The sequence below is a fragment of the Coloeus monedula genome (genome assembly GCF_965178545.1).
Source record: "Coloeus monedula genome assembly, chromosome: 12".
In the NCBI taxonomy this organism is placed as follows: Eukaryota; Metazoa; Chordata; class Aves; order Passeriformes; family Corvidae; genus Coloeus; species Coloeus monedula.
The window spans coordinates 18,428,152-18,446,538 of NC_138792.1; the positions used below are offsets into that span (position 1 = coordinate 18,428,152).

At 46.3% G+C, this 18,387-nt stretch overlaps 2 protein-coding genes across 2 annotated transcripts in view; both read right to left on the reverse strand.

Annotated features, from left to right (window-relative positions):
• On the reverse strand, window positions 1–927 carry LOC309577581 (TLR adapter interacting with SLC15A4 on the lysosome-like; the record flags this gene model as incomplete). Its single annotated transcript, XM_082289708.1, has 1 exon — window positions 1–927. The coding sequence occupies one exon, from the start codon at window positions 925–927 to the stop codon at window positions 1–3; it is 927 nt and encodes a 308-aa protein (XP_082145834.1).
• Window positions 928–6,585: 5,658 nt separating this feature from the next.
• The window catches only part of SH3BGRL (SH3 domain binding glutamate rich protein like), a 30,316-nt gene continuing 18,514 nt past the window's right edge, over window positions 6,586–18,387 (reverse strand). The window contains exons 2-4 of the mRNA XM_082289160.1: window positions 14,305–14,490; window positions 11,580–11,660; window positions 6,586–8,640 (exon numbers count right to left, since the gene is read on the reverse strand). Coding sequence (XP_082145286.1) covers window positions 8,608–8,640; window positions 11,580–11,660; window positions 14,305–14,490 — 300 coding nt within the window. The 3' untranslated portion in view covers window positions 6,586–8,607. The remainder of the gene's footprint in view (window positions 8,641–11,579; window positions 11,661–14,304; window positions 14,491–18,387) is intronic.

The window sequence follows — 18,387 nt, forward strand, 5'->3', positions numbered from 1 at the left end:
TCAGGATGTGAATTCCATCCTGCAGCTCCATTTTGCACCCACTCTGTTGGAGATTTGGAGGTTTGGCGTGCTGAACTCGGAGCTGTTCCTGTTGGGAGCGTTGCGGGAGCTGAACAAAGCCAACGAGTGCAAGAGGGCTCCTCTGGCTTTGGATGTTTCTATGCTCTGCTCCTGGGAGATCTGAACACTTATCTGGTCCAGGCTGTTCCTTATCCAGCTGCCAGCGAGGAGGTTTGTTATGGAACCACATCTGGCCAGGCTTTCTTCAAAAAACTGTTTGTAGAGCTCTGCCACTTTGGCTTCCATGTACTTGTTGAGTGTGGAGTTGGAAAGAGGCTCCTCACTGAGCACAATGCTCCTTTCTCCAGCTTCATCTCCAGGCAGGGACATCGCACTGGGATTTTTGGGATGCTCACACGGAATGGGGGACTGACCTAGCGGAATATCTATGGAGAGCAGGACAGGGCCGTCGGGAAGTTCATCCCACACATGGTCCAGGACACAGCCGGAGTCACACGTGTGGCCCCCCACACGGTCCCCCCCGATCTGCAGGTCAGGATAGTTCTGGTAAATGCTGTTGCATGGCCAGGATCTGTACAAATCCACCCGGTCTAGGCTTCCTCCTCTCTTGGGGATATGTAAAGCTGGGGATGCAGTTCCTTTAGCCAGCATTTCCTGACCTTTTGAGGGCTCCTTTTCTATGGATCCCCATCGAGGGCCGCTCCCGGCTTCCACTTTGCTGCTTCTGGCAGAGAGCTCCCCCTGCTTCTCACATCCATCAGCAAAGCCCTTAATTTTTGGGATGTCTACAAGTTTCTGTCTCCAGATTCCCTCTTTAGCCTTTTGGGATGCAGGAGATTTGCGAGGCTTATCTGGATGACAGCTTTCTTTATAGATGAGCCTCGTTAGGATGCCTTCTGCCAGCATGGTGACAAGTGTGAGCAACAGGGATCACCAGAGTTCCATGGAGCCCCAGGACTGAAAGACAGGCACAATACAACAACAACAACTATTATATAATAATTATATTATTATTACTATTATTATTATCAATGAACAATGCACTTCTCACAAAGACAGTGATTTTTCTTTCTCTCTCAAGCATTTATTTTTAGCAAACATTAAACTGCATGCTTTTCCTCTTTACCATGTCCACAAAAATTATTCTGAAGATACAGGGAGGGCACTAATCAGCTGCTTCATCTGTAACATCCCAGGTCTCTTCTGCATCATGGCTACTTGAGACAGATTGTACTTTATAAGCTGTAAAAATCAGCAAAATCATTTTACTTGTCAGCATCAATACCATCAGTAATCAATCAATGTTTTCCATTAAAAGACAACAATTTCCAAGAGCTAAAGAGGTGACATAGAAAAGAAATAAAGATTAAATTCATATTTAGAGGTTGTTTCTGACTTGAGCCCTCCTGTAAGGTGCCAAGGAGCTTCAAAAGATACTGAGAGTTCTGCAAGTATAATAAAACTGTATTCAAATTCAGATCAAATGTATTTGGAGTCCCTCTTAATGATGAACTTAAAAGACATAAATAGTTAATTTGCCTTCCCCAACAGTGATAATAGTGAAGAGATAAGTGGCTCAAAATAATTTACTACATTTAATGATTCCTTATCATTCCTTTCCAATTCATTGACTGTTAAAATCAATGGGAATCTTCACACTAAGAGTCTGACCTGAACTCCCTGAAGAGATCATCACCGCTGCTTTTATGGAGGAATGGGAAACATGAACCTAAGAAAATCATTCAGTTCTTCAAATATCCTTTTAATCTCTCATAATCAAAGTATCCACATACCCAAAGGGTGCTTGTGGCTCAACACTTTTCACCATGCCTGTACACCCTGGTATATTTGAAACTCGCTACACTGGGTCACTTTTCAATCCCAGTGCTCCTTCCAGGAGATATTCTAAAACTTCAGTTATTTGAGAGACAGAAATTTTCACCTTCCCCCTGAAATTTACATGTTAGTACAGCACAACTGTTTGATTTTTTATTTTTGTGGGGTTCTTTATTTGGGGTTTTTTTATTTTTCCCTTCCTGAAGCTGAAAGTAATATTGGAATTTTGAGGCCAAAACAGGCAGGAAAGGCAGGAGACCTGGTTATCTACAGAGTTATTTACATATGCAAAAAGCAGGGCAACACTTTCTTCAGCACTTCAGGGACTTGATAAACCAATCTCCAAAAAAAGACGAATACTTGGCAGTCCAAATCTTGCTAAAGGTTGATGGAATTTGGAATGCTGTGTGCCTCGTAGGATGTGGGTAACCAGGTCCTTATCCTGGTCTGTAGGACCTCAAGGTACCCAGCTCCTTCCCTGCTGATAAATTTTGGTTTATTGCTTTGAAAGTGCTTGTGAAGAGCTAAAATATGGTAATCTTTGAAAAACAGATCCTCTCCAAATAAAGTAAGTGGTTCCCACGTTCTGGAACAAAGTATAAGGAAAAGAGAAAGGCACAAAAAGTCCAACTTACCAAGCCCAGTCGGGTCCGAGGAGGATTTCCCCGAGCCCAGAGCTCTCCTGCTACAGCTGCTGGGAGAGGGCAGATGCTTACACACTCTTTCCTCACTGCTGTCCTTGCAGAAAAAGTCTGACGCACTCATGATGCAGTTCCCCGGCTCTTTTTCCTCATAAAACAGAAGTGACCCCACTGGGAAAGGGTGCGGTTTTTGAACACAAAGCAAGGGCTAAGTCTAAAAGAGGATGTCTGAAAATGAATTGAGATGTTTCTGACCACAGTACAGTGCGGAGGAGCTGCTGACTGCCAGAGCAGGGCACGGGGAGGAGCAGAGGGTCAGGACTGTGCTGGGCGGAACAAAATCAGAACCAAATTCCACTTCCATCGGCAGGAGCTCGGTGCTGCTCAGCTGACTTGTGGACTTACACCACTTCCCCTCTGGAAACACGCAGCTAAATTTAGAGTCTTGTGATGTGCCACTGATAGGAAAGAAGTTGGCAACTTCCTTCCATCCGTTTTTTGATTAAATACCTTGTGTCTATAAAATGCAAACATGACCATGTGCCAATCTGAAAGCAGCAGCCAATGGACAGCTCTGCGCAATCGTGTTGCTCGTTGACCAAAACCACTTTTATGGGGCTCAGAAATTACCTCTGGCACGTCCCAGGTGTTCCCATGGTGGTTTTAGGTGTCCTCTTCTAGCTGAAGCCAAGTTTATGCACCGAGCCACTCCACCCCTCAGCACAGGGTCCAACCCACAGACAGTCTGAGGAGTCTTCTGTTGAAGCCTTTTCTAACTTTCCTTTTCCCAGAAGATTAAAAACCCCCAATACATAAGAAGCTGAATCTCATCTAAGTACTAGATAAAGGATTCTAAAAAGACACTGTTTAATGACAGGAGCAAGACACAAATGTTTATCCAGTGCCACCCCCTGCTTCCACTGTCCCAGGTTGCTCCAAGCCCTGTCCAGCCTGGCCCTGGACACTGCCAGGGATCCAGGGGCAGCTACAGCCGCTCTGGGCACCCTGTGCCAGGGCCTCCCCACCCTCACAGGGAAGAATTTCTTCCTAATATCTAATCTGACCCTGCCCCCTGCCAGAGGGAACTCATGCTGTGCCTTAGAAAGTAGGTTTGGAGTAATTCTGGCGATACAGGTTCAATGAAGTCTGTAAAATTACCCCTCTTCCCTCCTTTTCACCCGTATTTCACAGAAGACTTCAGTTTTAATGGAGGCAAAATGAAAGCTATTTTTACTCCCACCAAACTTATAAAAAACTCATTTAATGTTTAAAAGCTGTTCAAAATTATCTGATTTTTAGTAAACTTATATGAGCAATTTCTGTACAGAAAGTGTGGCTGGGACTCCAGCAGAATCACTGCCCACAGTCTTGGCGGGCAGGAACCAGGATGGATCAAATTCCAAGTAGTTTTAAACCTCGCCAGGCTTGTAATTAGTGCCAGCTGCAGCTGGAATTCTTGTGCAGCTGTTTCAACAAAACACAAAAGTAACAGAGAGAGAGGAAGGAACCAAGTCAGGTAATTTGTGTGGAGTGATTAAAACCAAGTCAATTTCCATTGCATACCCAGCAAGCTGATCTGTGGAAGATGTCCCTGCCCATGGTGACAAACCAATCTGGGATTCAGGTGTTAAATGTATCAATATCCATGGAAATCAATGTATTCTCTCAATAAGATCTTACCAAAAAGAAATCCCCTTTTATTTACAAAAATAAAAGTCAGAACGAGATAGAACCAAAGTAATTTCAGAAGCTGAGCAGAGTCTGCAGTTAGCACAAACAGCAAGGCAAGGATGTCAGAATTTAGAGACGAATATATATTGAAAAAGAATTAAAAATTACTCTCACAGTACCATTCGTATATGGAAAAAATAAATGCTACCACACTGAATGATATTATAGGAACTGTGACTGCATGAAGAGACCCTTCTTTCAGCACAGGCTGAGTATTGCATGCACATAAACATGAAATAGATATTAGCTGATTCGAAACGTTTTATGTTGGGGATTTTTCCCTAAGCACAGCTGTTGCGAGCCCTTTATTTTCCATTCCAAAGGGAATTTCACCCGAACAGCCCAACACCACCGCTATTTCGCAGGACCGCCACACAGAACTCCGCCGGCCGCCCTCAGCCGGCGCGGCTCAGGCGGGCGATGGGCGGGGCTTAGCGCTGACTGACAGCGGCATCGCCCAATAGAAAAGCGAGGAGGGCTCGCCTCGGCCGCTGAGTGGCTGCTGGTTGCCACAGCAACGGCGCGTGGCGGCGGCGCAGCGGGGCCCGGGCGCCATTGCGGGCCCTCACAGCGGGGCCGGGCGGGACGTGGGCTCCGTCCTGGCTCTGATCCACTTCGCTTCGTGTAAACACAGAATAACCTCCCCTGCGTGCTGCGAAAGGGCTCAGGAAAGAACTGAGGCCACATGGGAATTATAGCGCTGCTGGTATTGTATTAATGATGTGCTGGTTTCCTTTTATTTAAGGGTTTTGAAATACTGAGCAAATTAAAATGAAGAAATGGCCAGGTTCCTGATGATACCAATAAACTAACCTGTGAGAGAAGGAATTACTGTAAGGAATTATAGTATATAGGAATAACATATATTGTGTATGTGTATAAATATAGATATACAACAATATTAATAATTACTATATATTCTGCTACAATATATACAGAGCCAAGTCTGATACTTCAAGAATACAACACATGTATTTTGTACTAAATAAATTTATTTTGCATACTCAGTACTCACTACTGTGCTCACCTGTAGTAATCCAGCAATTTCTACTTCATCACCTCGATTTTTACAATCCTTTTGCATTTCCAAAACTTTACCAAGACAGACCAAAATTTTTAATAAAAAACTTCAAAATTGTCATAATGAACCTTTTAATCTAAAACATCCTACCAAGATCACAGAATATGGGTAAGTCACAGAATATTTCTGCAGGAAACTAAAAAAAAGGTAAAGATTTGGGAATGATTTATTTGTGCCATGGGATTAGGATCTGAGCAACCTGGTGTAGGGAAAGTTGTCACACATTGTGTGCACACATGTAGCTTGGTTTTTAAAGATTTTGCGAAACTATTTTTATTGAACTTTACATTAATGAATAACAAGTGGGGTTTTCAGACTTTTTAATTTAAAAAAAGCAAGAAAAGCAGCGATTTTTCTGAGTTGAACAAGTGGCGTGGATACACAGGGGAAGTAAATGGTATTCATTACAATTTAGAAATGGCATTCATGGCCCTCTTCCCATCTCATGGGCCAGTTCTAAGACACTACAGAGGGACAAGTGTGAGGGACAAGCAATAATCCCCTTGGGAAGGCATCCTGTGACTGATGGCGCTTGGCTGTGCTTTAGCTGCTCACACAGCAGCTGATCCTGTAAAAATTACAAACCACTCTTTAAAAGATCAGGTTATTGGTTTCCTCCAGAGGATGTGAATTGAAGTCTGGAATTTGGGCAAATCCCAGGGCAGGTCAGAGGCAGAGAATGCCATTTCTGTAACTCTTCAGATCTTCCAGGGGGTGCAGAACTTCCAGCGCGTGAAGCCGGAGGGAGGTGCCTGCTGATGTACCAGGCAAACAGGGAAGGTAAAAGTGAAGTTTCAGTTTAAAATTTATCCTGCACTGCCCTGTGGCAACACAAATATGAAATACCACAGCTCCCTGCTGTAAGCAGCATAAAGCTAATTAATTACAGTTTGTAAACAAGCGGGGGAGGGGTGGGCGAGCTCTGTGAGTGTGGGAGCAGCTGCTGTGTCCCGGCCACTTCCAACCGGTCCCTGCCCTGGGGAATGAGTGGGAAGGCAGGATAATGTGGGAAATAACCCAAACCTTGACACACTGGTTTGGGTAGGTATATCCTAAATTAAATCCCATTTAGTAATTAAATCCCATTAGCTGCAACAGGTGAGGGATCCAGCCCAGCAGACTTCACCCACAGCAGCAGCGAATCCCTGACGTTCACCTTGTATAAATCCTGAACTTTTAAAAAGCAGTATTTTCATCTGAAAACTCCACTTTTTTTCAGCTTCAAACCGTGAACAAAACATGCAAACAAGTCATGGTGTGAGAAAGTGTCCTAAAACAACTTTATTGGAATGATAAAGGAATGGTTAATATACAGGTTAAATCCTCAATGACTGCTTTCTACATAGGAAAAAAATAAGAAAGAAAAGAAAAAATTCAGTTCTTGCACCCATGGAAACAGAAAACCAGCACAGAGGTAACAGATTCCTGGCACTCCTAAAGTCATGCAAGAGATCTGCATCAAAAAACTCAAGTTTTACACACACAACAAACAGATTTTCGGTATTTTGTGTCGGTGCCTTGTTCCCCAGACAAAGGAATAATTCAGCCTGGCTCACCAGAGCTGCCTTAGGAATGCTGATACAGTTTGAACACTCCCATATGGCAAGGGGGGGACAGACGAGGGCAGTGACTTTGCTTTCTTAAACTTGGCCATTTTCTTGACTGTTGAGACAGGGATTGACCTCGTTCCAGAATGTTTTGGGTCGCTGAACTGACAGAATTTGGCAGCAACTTTTAATTACAGCTTCTCCAAAATAATGGCTGTAATTCACCAAACTTGCACAGGAAACACAGCAAATTGGGGTGGGTGTAGAGACTTGTGTGTCAAATCCCACTTTCCTCACCAGACTTCATGTAGTATTCCACAGTTCCCAAACACTTGAGCAGGAATTTAGACACAGAGGAAGATTCAGCCAATATTAAGAAAGAAAAATCACCTCGTTCAGAAAGATGAAATCATAGTGAACAACAAAAATCTGATGCTGGATTTAAAACAACCGAACTTCCATCCCCAAAAGATCTTAAATTTCACAGAACTGCAGTAATTCCTGACGAAAGCTGTTAATAAAAAAGTACAGTTGTGTGTGTTAATCTTTAAGGCAAGGCAGCATCCATCCCTCCCTCTGCCTTGTGATACTGTGCTGCTTTTGTAAGCACAAGCTTCAAACTGCTTCCCAGGCTCCCAAAATGATAAATCAGGAATTAAAATATGGCCAGGAATTACAGGCTCCCTCATGAGCACTGGGAGAACACACAGGTTAATATTGCACGTGGTAAATTCACCCACACAAGACACTGAGAGATTTGCAATTCCTGTGATAGCTTTATGATATGGCAATAAGAGTGGAAATGAAGTTTTTAAACCTTAAAAAAAGAGAAGTCTTGCTTAATTACAATAACTTTTGCTATTCAAACATTTATTTCCTCATTTGGAAAAATACTATATGAACCTAATGGCTACTTGCACATGCAGTGAGATGTTTAATGCTCTAAGCAGTGTGAACTGGTATTTTTGTAGAGAAATACATTAAAGGCTTTCACCCTTACACAGGTAAGGAAATGCCATTTCTGGCCGTTTTGGCTTGTTTGCAACATTGAATCTTGCCCCAGATGTGTCATCGCTCGTGCTTAGGCAGCTGTGAGGAACCTGTGTCCATTGCCCACATCCCTTTTTGTCCAAAGAGCCCACACAGATCACTTAAATGAGAAATACATGGGGTTTGTTGGGGTTTTTATCATCTGTACAGTGTGTAACAATACAAACCTTAAATATCCATTCTACAGAAGACAAACACAACTTTCCAAAGTGACTACAATGGTCAAACTACACGGTACCACCTACAAATTCATCTGAAACCAGGAAAGACACTGAAAAATTACTGTGTAACTCAGTAACATTTTTGAGGCAGCTCAGGCACTAAATTAGTATCTGACGAGGTTTTAGATGCTGTTTTCCATAGTTTAAATAGCCAGATCTCTAAGTAAAACCCATCTGCATTTTTAGTACTAAAATAGTTTCTTTAAGTTTACACAAAATGGATGAATTGCCAGGACAGTTTAAACTAAATGTAACTCATTCATGTCTGATTGCTTCGGCTTCCATCAGAACCCGCTCCTGCTCCCTACCCTGAAATTCCCATTTCCATCCTGTGTTCAATTTGTGTTACTGACAGTGAATGCTGCAAGCACCAATCAAATGTTAGAAATCACATCTACATTTCTTGAAGCAGAGACAGTTGGACTATTTTATAAAAAGCTGTGGAAATTCCCTTTACAGACATTTAAGGCAGTTGAAATTCACGCTTGCTGCTTGGCCAGTGCTTCAGCTTCCTGAAACAGCAGAAGAGAATTGCATGTTAGTAGTTTCTCAGTATGTTTCAGAAACAAACACTGTAAAACAATAACCTGCATTTTTCAGTCTTCTTTCAGCCTTTGTAAGGTGATCACAAATGGGAACAGAATTACAACAGAAGAAATGCAAAAGGAATTAATTTCCTTTTGGTTTCTCCGAGTGTACTTTTGACTGCAGATTAATTCAACTACCTGCTAGCAGCACCATGACCTACAAGGAGACAAATGAGAGACAAATTCCCATTGCCCTCAGTGCAGCACCTCAGTGGGGACAGCCTGGCTCATTCGAAAGGACAAAGTTCAACATTTGCTAAGATGTGTTGGAGCCATTTGCTTTTGTGACTGCACAGAAATACTCAAGATAACAGATTCAGTATCATTGTTACCATGAGCCAGCATTGCTGAACAAACAAAACACATGAGGAGAAAGGACTAAGAGGGGAATTTCCAAGAAGTCTGTAAGATTTTTTTTAAGAGAGGAGACACAGTGGGCGACCCCAGCCTGCAGGGCAGGAAGTCCCACGCGTATCTCCCGTATCTTGGACGTGGTGGATCACTCTGGTTTTCCTGGCTAACTGCCCTCATTCTGCCTTTGAACTCAGGGCGTGGGAAGAGCCTGGCTTGGAGCTGCTGTGCTCCTGGCCCCTGCTCTGCTCTGCTGGCCTGTCATGGGTCAGAGAGCGGGGCTACGATGGTACTGTGCACCCATAGGCCTCATGCGAGGACATCCCGGCCATCCGCGGCACAAAAGGCAGGTGAACAATGAAAGGAAGATCAAAAAAGAGCTACAAAGCCTGGAAAAAAGCAGCATGGTTGATATTCTCTAAAAGACAAGCGGTTCTTTGAATGGTAAGAAAGAGGAGAAGGTTCCCGTGGCTTTGTAACAACTCCCTTAACCAGCCCAGGGCACTGCAATGGTGACACCTCACTGGCTTTCTTTTTGCAAGACAAAGAACTTCTCTTTAGAACAGACAGTGGAAAGCTGGAGAGGATTCCTGGTATTTCCCTCACACCCAGGAAGGCTGATACAAGTAACCTGCTAACCTATTCTTCTTGGAGGTCAAACTCCATTTCCTTGGGCATAGTCCTGCAAGTTATCTGGGAGAGGCTCAGCTTTCCAAGCTTGACACTGTCCCTCTTTCATAGTTTTCCTTATTTCTCCATCAAGGCCCCTCACTGAGCATCCTCTCAGTCCTTAAATCCATAATAAAGAAATAACTAAACATAGCTTTTAACTCACAAAATCCTCTCCCTTTAAAATCCACCCATACTGCTTGAAGTAGAGATATTTAAGGTAAACTGAAGGCCAGCCTTTCCCAGAGTTTGTAGATCCAAAGGACAAACTAAACCACTGGGGCTCAGAAAATAGTTACTTCCATTTTCCATGCTCACTTCTAAGGCAGTCCTGTTTAGCATTAATATTAAACCTTTGTGTTCAGAGTCAAATAACTTCCCAAATCTCTCCTGATGATGTGAATGAAAGTTTCCTGCCAAGGCTTCTCCCAGCCTCCTGCCATTTTCTGCAGATGCCATGTCATTCCCTACAGCATTATATCCAAGCTGCACACAGCTATGCTGGAAATGACGATTTCAGCACCTACAAATCCATGTACCCTCCTCAGCAGCAGGCAGTCAACCTGACTGGACATCCTAATTGTGGGAGGGACTCCCAAAATCAGCCCCAGAGCAGGATGCAAGGGATACAAGGTCCCTTCTGCAAAGGTTATTTACCGTCAGCAGCCCAACACAACATGGAAATTCAGCAGAGTACAACTGTGTTCTAACCCTCCTGTTTAAAATTCACCTTTTCCTTAGGTGAGGACAGAATGGGAGCATCCCTTAGGGCAGAAGCAGAGTTCCTGACAGCCATGCAGGCTGCTCCTGCCAGCCGGCAGGTCTGGGAAGCAGCGACGTTCCCAGCGTTACTGAGACAGGTGACCTGATTTGTTATGGCAGCAGCTGCTCTCCGCTACCCCTGCACTTCCCAGGGGAAAGGCAGGAGCTTCCCTGCATCCCACAGTGTCAGGATAGCTTCCTGGTTGCTTGGCTCCATCCTGCATGCTCTGCGGAGCAGTGCACTGCAGATGTTCCAAGGAACCTCACCAGGCCCTGGGCGCAGCTGGTCTGACGCTGCTGGTGGGTGATGCTGGGGTGCAGATCCTGGGCTCTGCTCTGTGGAACTCTTTCCTCATCACATCATTCCCATCAGTGGAGCTACTACTGGAAATTTGGCTCCCAAAACCGCTTCAGTCTGCCCCACAACCTGCAGTGCTCACTGCTCATGGGTCACCATCCACCTTTAAAATTAGGTCTCTTAGTGATGTGCACAGCGTGACCTTCGACTCGTACATGAGTAAAGCTGAAAGGGAGCGGCGTGTTTACCCATTGGAACAAGAAAGCTGGAAGTGACCTGGAGGATCCTGCTGCTGTCAAGTGAAACGTATAAAGCAGGCTTGTCTTATCCTATCAAAATCAAAAGGAGAATTCCAGCCCATTGCATCCACAAAGCAGCAGCCCAGTTTGTAATTGGCAAAGGAAAATAAGCTTTGGATAACAAGCTGGAGGAAGAAATTACTCTGAAGCAAGACCATGTTATTTCAGAAACAGTGGCTCTGGTTTCAAAGGATTTTCTAGTAGAAAAATCTCATCAAAATTTCACATGACTTAGTTTTTTTTACTGAATTGAAAACATTCTTTTATTTTGGGATAATTTTTTTCATCTAGATTTCTTATGTGTTCTTCAGTGCAAATATTAACTACTCTTTTGAAGCTGAAGCCTGGGAGCCTCTGGAGACTGAGTATCTCCCAGGGAGATTGATGGGGGCAATGACACCACATGTGCCAGATCCTATTCTGAGCGGAGGAGGAGGTGGTGTAAGCCACAGGCTGGGACTCACTGTGAGGAGGTGCTCACCTACCTTTGACCCAGGAGGTGCAGTCAAGCCCAGAAACGCATACACGGCGTTGTTCTCCCGCGCCTCAAAGAAAGCATTGTAGTCCTTCATCATGGCAGAAGGGAGAGGGAACAAAAGACAGAGGAGTGAATTGTCAGAAGTAAGCTCAGCTCAGTTTGACTTGTCACCCAACCCTCACCAAGCAAACTGCTTCCTGTGGCCAAATGCAAAATCCAGCATCACCTCAAGTACGTGGCATTAGCACTAACAGCATACAAACTGGTCTGGCTGGAAAGGGACAAGCTGGGAATTCATTCTATATCCCAACGAGATGTAGCTGTGAGGTGCTCCAGCCTTTCCCAGAGGGACAGACTCCACACAAGGCAGGTATTTTCACTGATCTGGTATGGACATTCCTCCTGCAGTAGCAACTGAGACTGGACCTTGTCCTCAGAAACCCTGATGTTCCCAGATGTCATTGCTAATTCCTGATAATGATGACAGCTGTGCAACTGTGGACTCCAGCTCTTAAATCTGTCAGAAGTTCAACTGGAACTTTTACACTGAAAGTGCACCTTTCCCACCACATTTCCCACTAAGGATTAGTCTGTGCAAGTGAAGGCAATGGGGCGGCACTGTTCACTCACAGTGTATTACAAATGCCCTAGACACACACAGCCACTTCCCAGGAAAATTAAGGTAATAAATAAATAAAAAGACATACCAGTTGTCAAACCCCAACTAAAGGAACTCAGAAGTATTGTGCAATCTCACTGTTGTTCAAGTTACTACACAATTCCCTCACTTCGACTTCTCAACTCAGCAGGGAACAGTCCTGTGATTTTCCTGCTCTCTGTTTTTAACTGATGCACATTACCAGCCTCTTCTAGCTTTCCTGGGTAACGTTTGGATGCAGCAGTCCTGGGTGGGAAGCCCAAGGCAGGCAGTAGCTCAGTCTCAGCCTGGAGTCAGGGAGAGCTGTTTAGGGCACGCTGCTCCAGATTCCTGACTGACTAGAAGGTAAAAGCTTAAGGAACAGCAACTGCTGTTTGAAAACAGCAGAGAGGGGCAGCTCTAAGGAGAAGCTGCTGCAGCTGGAACAGAACAAAGTACAGGGACCAGAAGATTCCAGCTGCCTGGACTTCAGGGATATCAAATTATTGTTTCATTTGCACATGAAGCATTTGCATGCTGGTTTGATAAAAATGTGTATGATTATGGTAAATCCTCCCTGAAGCCCTTCCGTTGACAGGACTGGGGCTGCTTGATAACAAAGGGATTGTTTATCTTGCTGGTGCATAGTCCATGAGCCTGCTCCACAGTGTCTCCCAGGACAGGAATTCCTGGGCCTGAGGAGCAGGGCTCATGCCAGCCCACACAGCATCTCCAGTTCAGCCTCTCTGCTGTGCACGGGCCAGGAAAGCCAATTTGCTCTTTGCTCTGCCAGTTGTGCTGCATCAGATGGAACAAACAGGGAACTTCATGCTTGAGAGGCATCAGATAAAGACAGAAAGAGGTTCAAATTCTGGGCACAGAATTAAATTTTACCTTCCTGAAAGCTGAACTGTAGCCACTCAAACCCAGCAACATTAAACTGACCAAATTTCAAAAGTTCAATGTTACATCAACCAAAATTCTGGGGATGATATAAACCCATATCAAGAACCTTGTGACCAGACCCTGCTCAGACAACTACTTATCTGTCACTCCAAAACAACCTTTTTCCATGTCACAACCAGTCAGTAAAATTTTGAGAGCCAAGTGGCACAACAGCTCACTGTGGATATTATTTCAAGTTCTGCTTCTATTACAAGCAAGAAAAATTCTTGGCACATTGAGAATAATTTCTTTCTGTAGGCACAGATTTGTCTCACAAAGGTCCAAAACTGGCAGGTCCTGACTTACAGACTGTGCAGGACACAACCAGACTTCAAAAGGACCAGATGAATGCACACTGTGAGCTCTGTTCAGAAGATACTAAGTTTTAAAAATAAAACTAACAGTTAATCTAATAATCATTCAAGCATAGCCTGCTGGGTACAAGTACTGCAGGGCAACTTACTTTTCATCAAGCATTAAAGTAATTACAGTAGGATTTGTGTTTGCAACACGAGTTTTAATCTGTCCAAGGCACTGGAGTAAGTGAACCACAGCAGCCTTCCTTGTGCAAGCAGCACACAAAGCTGGTCCCAAGAAGGATCAGAAAACTGATTTATGATCATGGCAGACATCATTTCATATCATCTGGAGATTCACACCTACTGGCAAACCCCACATGGGCAGAACTTGCTACAGAACATAAGGTTGGTGTAACAGGGCCAGATTTCTGTGAGGTGTTAGTTCACAATCATGGGGAAAATGAGGATTAAAAAAAACCTGGGAATTTTCAGAGCCATAAGATGGGAAAAAACTCCTAGGAAAAGAAAATTACATATGCACTGTAAGGTAGGATCCGAATCAAGAGGTCCACATTTCAATCTCTCCTATGGTGTGACTGGAATATTCAAAAATCAATTATTACTAAAAGCCCAAGATGGGGGAAATGTCTAACACCTCCCACAGCCTTCCCAGTTTGGACAACTGCAGCTGGGCAAGCCCTGCCTTGCTGCTCACCGCAGTGAAGCACAGGCTGTGGCAGCGAGGCAGAGGAGTGGGATGAGCACAGGGAGAGCTGGAGGTGAGTGGGATGAGCACAGGGAGAGCTGGAGGTGAGTGGGATGAGCACAGGGAGAGCTGCAGCAGCCCTTACCCCGAGGTATCGGCTGTCGTTGAAGAGCCGGGGGGGCAGGGGGTTCCCGCTCGCTGGCCGACTGTCCTCAGGGACGTTCTCCCGCATCCATTTCCGGTTCTCCTCATTGGCCGCGATATCCTTCTCCTCAAATTCAATTTTGTTGGCTTCCAAGAAGCCTAACACATCTTGTTGCTGCTTTTTAATCTGTCACAAAAGAGAGATGGCAAACAAAATCAGCTAAATAATTTTAATGCGGTTCCGGGGTTCGCTGCAGAAATCAGGGGGTGCAAACCAGGCTGAAAATGGGAGCGGTAAGAAAATTCTTAGAATCAGAAAGTATTTTCTGAAGAGTCAGAGCTGAGCCTTGACTTGGCTCCTACAAAACTGAACAGGCTGAAGCCGAAAGATGCTGTTCCTACACACATGTGCGTGTTGTGAACCTTAAAGGTGCCCACCCAAAAGCAGAAGTGTGAGCAGGGCCCTTGTGCTGGCCAGGTTTTACAGTTAACTCAGGGGAACGTTGTTTTTTCAGGTGCACTGGAGTTTGCTGGAGGCACATTTGAGGTACACACTGCTCCCCTGTGCCCTTGGAACCACAGGCTGAACCCCCCTTCCTTCTAGAGTCCAAGTTTTTGTCCACCTCGGTGCCAAAAGAGACCTCACCAAGCATTTTTGGTTCATGCTTGTTTGCACAAAAACCCCTCCCCTGCTGTGTCCTGGGTGTGTCAGCAGGGCAGGTACAGTCCCTGGAGGGCTGTGACCCCACACCCCCATCCTCACTCGTGTCAGGGAGGCTGGCTGAGGTCCCACACCTGATGCCACCCATTCTTGTGCACTCACACAGCATCCAAGGGAAAAGCAGGATCTGTGAGGCAAGCACGGTGCTGGCTCTGCACATGGAAGGTGGTTTTTATTACTGTCATTATGAATGACTGACTTCTCGACACAAAGATGTTCTGCTTATGCTCTGCTGTCCCTTTGCATGACTTTACCACCACAAAGGAGACTATTATAACCATGCACATCCTGGCAAACAATAAAAAAATGGAATTTAACGGGAAATTTGTTTTCTTCAAATTACCCCCTTCACTGCAAAGCCAGTCCAAGGCCTGGCTTTACCCTAATGAGCTGGGTGCCCCAGGAGCAGCGATTCACACAGATGTTGCACTGGTGCTAACTCAGGTCAGCCGCAGCTCCCAGAGCAGCCGCTCCATATACGGCCACAGGCAAACCCGGAGCTGCCGGGGTCAGGGACAGCCAGCCTGGAGCCAAATATGGAGCCCGTCCCCCGGCTCGCACAGCCCCGCACCCACGGGCACCCAGCCCCGCACCCGGCCCTGTCCCGGCCCGCACAGCCCCGCACCCACGGGCTCCCGGCCCGCACAGCCCCGCACCCACGGGCACCCAGCCCCGCACCCAGCCCTGTCCCGGCCCGCACAGCCCCGCACCCACGGGCACCCAGCCCCGCACCCGGCCCTGTCCCGGCCCGCACAGCCCCGCACCCACGGGCTCCCGGCCCGCACAGCCCCGCACCCACGGGCACCCAGCCCTGTCCCGGCCCGCACAGCCCCGCACCCACGGGCACCCAGCCCTGTCCCGGCCCGCACAGCCCCGCACCCACGGGCACCCGGCCCTGCCCCAGCCCTGTCCCGGCCCGCACAGCCCCGCACCCACGGGCACCCAGCCGCGCTGGGAGCGCCAGGAGCAGCAGGGAGTGTGGGGACAGCGCTGCCCTGAATTATGTGGGCTGCGGAACACAGCCCAGCAAATCCAAAGAGGGAATCTTCAAGCGCCCCCTGACTCGGCCTGGAGCTGCTCTATCCATGGCAGGTTCAAGCAGACCTCAGGAGGGGTGCACCCAGCCCAGTGCAGCACAAAGGGACTGATCCTGCTCTCCCGACAGAGGGAAATGTGCTCCCAGCTCCAGCAGGGAAGCTGCCTGCCCCGGGCTGCGAAGCCAACGTAATTCCTCCGACCACAGGAGCCGCTGGACTCGCTGTGTGAGCACCCCAAAACACAAGGATAATGCTAATTTTCATCATGGCTAAAAATAAATCAAACTGGAGGAGTTAATACTGCCCCGAGGAAATAATTCGTGTAGAGGCTGTATAAAAACATTCTCAGCAGACTCAAAGCTCTGGATAAGAGGTTTCCTTGCCTGCCTCTAACAGCAGCAGGAAGGAGCAGGGGAAGCTTTTCTCCGTTGTGCTCTACAGCTCAGAGGGGGAAAAAAAAGGGAGCACTTCCTTCATGAACTGTTCTGTAGGGCTAAGATAAGGGAAAAGTCTTTGGAATTGTAAACTCCTCTGTCAGTACAACCTAGTAGTAAATGTAATTTCAGATCCAAGTAGTTTTTATTACGCTCAGGTCCTTAACTTGTCCAAAATCCATTGCTCAGTGACAACACACTTTGAGATGCCCCAGAATTATTAAGGAATTAGAGAAAACCAAGCTTTTACCAACACTACCATTAACCTGTACACTCTGCCATGTAAAAGAAGAGCTCTGAGTTGGACAGGAATCAGCATTTTGATCCCCTGAGAAGTCACTTTATTTTTTAAATCATTTTGACTATTAGATTGTCTCAGAAACACACAAATCCTCACACCCTCCCAGCATCTCAGTGGGACAGTCTCTGGGTTGTTTTTTCAGCTCCAGGAGGTACAACCATATCCCAGACTGACGACTGTGGCTCTGAAGGGTAATCACAACCCTCTCTGCTTGTTTTTAAAGAGCTGGAAAAGCTAGAAATGTATTTTTTTCTGCCAGAAAAAGCACTATTGTAAGGCAAGCATGAAGTCTGGTTTCTGTGTTGCTCTCAGGCCATCTGTAGTCAAGGGAGGTAATTCTCTAGAGAACTCTACAGAAAAGCAAGGATGGTGTTGATGCATGAGGGATATTAGTCTGGAACCCTTGTTTTCTGGCCAGACAAAAAAGAAGTTGGAAGATTAAGCAGCAATGTTTTCTCCCAGCTCCTCAGACAAGTCTTCTGGCCACGGTGATGAGCACTTACACAAGAGCAGCAAGTGCTCCAGAGAAACGGGGCATGCAGAAGGGACACCGAGCTGCCAGATCCTGTTATTTTATGGGATTTTATTTAGAAAACTTCCATTAATCTCAGGCAGTGGAATAGCACTGAGAGGGAAGGGCCGAAAATAGAGCAAGAGACGTCTGCTGCTGCTTCAGGGTGTTTTGTCTTACTTGAAAGGGCACACGTTCTCCTCGGGACAGAGCCTGGAAGATGGTTCCTGCTGCCCATGTTTGGGAAGGAGCGAGGATCCGTTCTTCAGGATGCGCCTGTCAACACACAGCGCTCGCTTCCCAGAAAACCTCTCCCAGTTGCCGAAGCAGGCATGGACAGCGGCCAGCGCCTTCCCAGACCCCGCACCTCGGCCTACGTAAACAACTGTCATGTCTGAAGCTGCTCTGGCCTCTGAAGTGCAGCTCACTGCAGTTGGCAAACACGAAAATCCTTGTTTATTCCAAATGCTCCTGACACACTGTGCAAGGCCCAGAGCAGCAGCTGAGAGCTGGGAATGCGCCCAGAGTCAGCACAGGAGCCGAGGAGCCAAGCAGGGCCCTGAGGCTTGGGACCAGCACTGGGTGGGGCAGGAGGATTTATGGAGACACAAAAGCACAAGAACAGAGAAATGAAAGACAGGGATGGACAGACAGCTGTAAGGATGGGAAGAGGCTGGGGGAAGGAGCAGAGGGAATGAGCAAAATGGAGCAGGGGAAAATCCCAGTGGGATGGAGACAGAGGGATCGAAGGAGAAGGGGTGGGAGCAGGTGAAGTCAATACTGCTGGGAGGAAGGGCTGCATCCTCTGGAGCTCCCCACTGCCCTGCCTTGGAACAAGGATGCCCTCAAACAGCCTGTCTTGCTCACAGGTGCCTTTATCCCCACCCCAGAAAAAGAAACACATCCTGGTTTCTCTGCCTCAACACACACTTGGGAGAAAAACAACTCCTAAGGTGAGTGGAGATATTCTGCTTCTTGCTGATGTTCCCAAGATACTACTGAAAGGAACATTTAATGAAATAAATCTATTTTCTCTTTGTTTTGGCTTTCAGGGTCTGTTCCCAAGACAGAAACAGCTTT